Source organism: Gekko japonicus, unplaced genomic scaffold, assembly GCF_001447785.1.
Source record: "Gekko japonicus isolate JY-2015 unplaced genomic scaffold, Gekko_japonicus_V1.1 scaffold46, whole genome shotgun sequence".
NCBI classification, from domain to species: Eukaryota; Metazoa; Chordata; class Lepidosauria; order Squamata; family Gekkonidae; genus Gekko; species Gekko japonicus.
In genome coordinates, this window is record NW_015169173.1 from 1753096 (window position 1) to 1755062 (window position 1967).

The window sequence follows — 1967 nt, forward strand, 5'->3', positions numbered from 1 at the left end:
TTTCCTTTAGAGTCAACCACTCAGGCTAAGGACATATATACTCCCCTCTTTGAGATCTCACACAGACCTATATTAACCCTCACTGACTGAACATCAACTGAACAAATCCAACTGACTTTCAACTGACCAACTCGCGCGCGCGCACACACACATGCACACACACACACACACACACACACAGATTCCTTTCAAAAACTCCTCCAACACTGTCATCCACCAATCACAGCACATTTGTCTCTCTCAATCACTCTAGTCTGCTTATCACCACACTTCAACCAAATATTTAAAGGCACACACACTCTCATAAAACAAGGAATCATTACAGGTATTAATTTTACTTCATGTTGACAGCTGAATTACCACAATTGATAACAGTGTGGTGACCAAGCCATAAAGCAACAGAACTCTGATCCAGAGATCCTTCTCCCTATGCAGAATAGACTTCAGCATCCATTGGAAATACTTTGCACTTTCAGGCTCCTGTGCATGAACTCTTGTGTGGGAAACCTAAACTACAGAACTTAGTTCAGAACCAGCTTATTATGCCTACAGCTTGTGTCAGAGATTGCACCTCTGTGCATAGGACTGGACAAGTAGTGACTTTGCATCTTCTTTCAATAATCCTCTGAATCATGACCCGTATCTTTAGAAAGGTCATATCATCATAAGAAAGGCACAGAACTTAACTGAAAGTTGAATTGTTTAATTGAAAGAAATTTACTAAACAGGACAGTTCCTCATCTCTTCAAAGGACTATGGAAGGTTATATTATATTTCCTTGCATGAGATGTTCCAAAAGGAAGACCAGAAGGCTAAATGAATACTAAATTTAATTAATGACTGAACTGAAAGTGTAATAACATCTCTTCTACTAGAGGTCAACAGCCAGATATTAGTAGTGATGACTGTATATGTTCCCTCTTTAAAAAAATCACGAATAGTCAACCTGCACCATGGATGACCCAAATAGAACAGGTGGCAGGGATTTAGGGTGCTGTTTGAGAGGAATGAGGGAGCTCACATCCTTTGCTATGGGTGCAGTCAGGCCTGCACTCTTACCAACTTCTTTGGTTACTTATTGCTGCATGATCCTTATCTCAGCATCATAGAGACAAAACCACAGCATGGCATGGTGTATTGCACAAATATAGTACACTGCAGAGTGGAGTGCTGTCATTTCATGTTGTGAGCTTGATTTGTAGCACAATTACCAGAACGGTAAAGAATCCTAAATAAATTGTTTTAGAAGATACCTAGTAAAGTGAGTTTAGTCTCCAGATGTTGTGCTGTCTCCATTAATAGCTCTTCTCTGTTGTCAATTGCTGTTTCTGCCTCGTGACGAAAGTTGGCCCATTTCTGAAAGTCATCTTCACTTAAGACCTACAACAAATAGTTAAGATTTCAGAAAGTGAAGTCACTATGCTTTTCAGCAGCATGCTGGGTTGCTAAACAATTTCCGTTGAGTTTAGATTATTCATATATTAGTCTTAAGACCTGTTGTGTTAGTTAATGCATGTATAGGATGGGCAGGACCGGCTCACTCACTAGGTGAACTAGGTGCTCGCCTAGAGCGCTCCGGCCCTTAGGTGCGCCAAACTGGTACACACACCCCGCTGTCCTGGTTCAGCTGCAAACACTACTGAGTTTTAAACATGTTATGATCTTTCTGATGATACAAACACCAATTCCACCCCAGAACTTAGCCCTCTGGGTACAGAAGGGTCACTCAGCTGAGTCAAAGAAGAATCTAAGTAGGGGGCTATTACATAAGGACACTCAAGTTGCAACTGACTTATGGCAACCCCAGCAAGGAACTGTCAAGGCAAGTGAGAAGCAGAGGTTGTTTGCGACTGTGAGTGCCTTTCTTTGCAGAGTCTTCCTTGGTGGAAGCCAGATGTGCAAAGCAGGCAAAGTTACAAAAGCAAAAGTGAGTGTTAAGAGCATGGGTGCCAGGGGAACAGGAGGTC

General features: G+C 41.9%; 1 protein-coding gene across 1 annotated transcript in view; it reads right to left on the reverse strand.

The window, feature by feature from the left end:
* ATP10B (ATPase, class V, type 10B) overlaps positions 1–1967 on the reverse strand; it is an 89267-nt gene that overhangs the window by 30669 nt on the left and 56631 nt on the right. The window contains exon 12 of the mRNA XM_015415829.1: positions 1254–1380. Within this exon, the coding sequence (XP_015271315.1) occupies positions 1254–1380 (127 nt within the window). The remainder of the gene's footprint in view (positions 1–1253; positions 1381–1967) is intronic.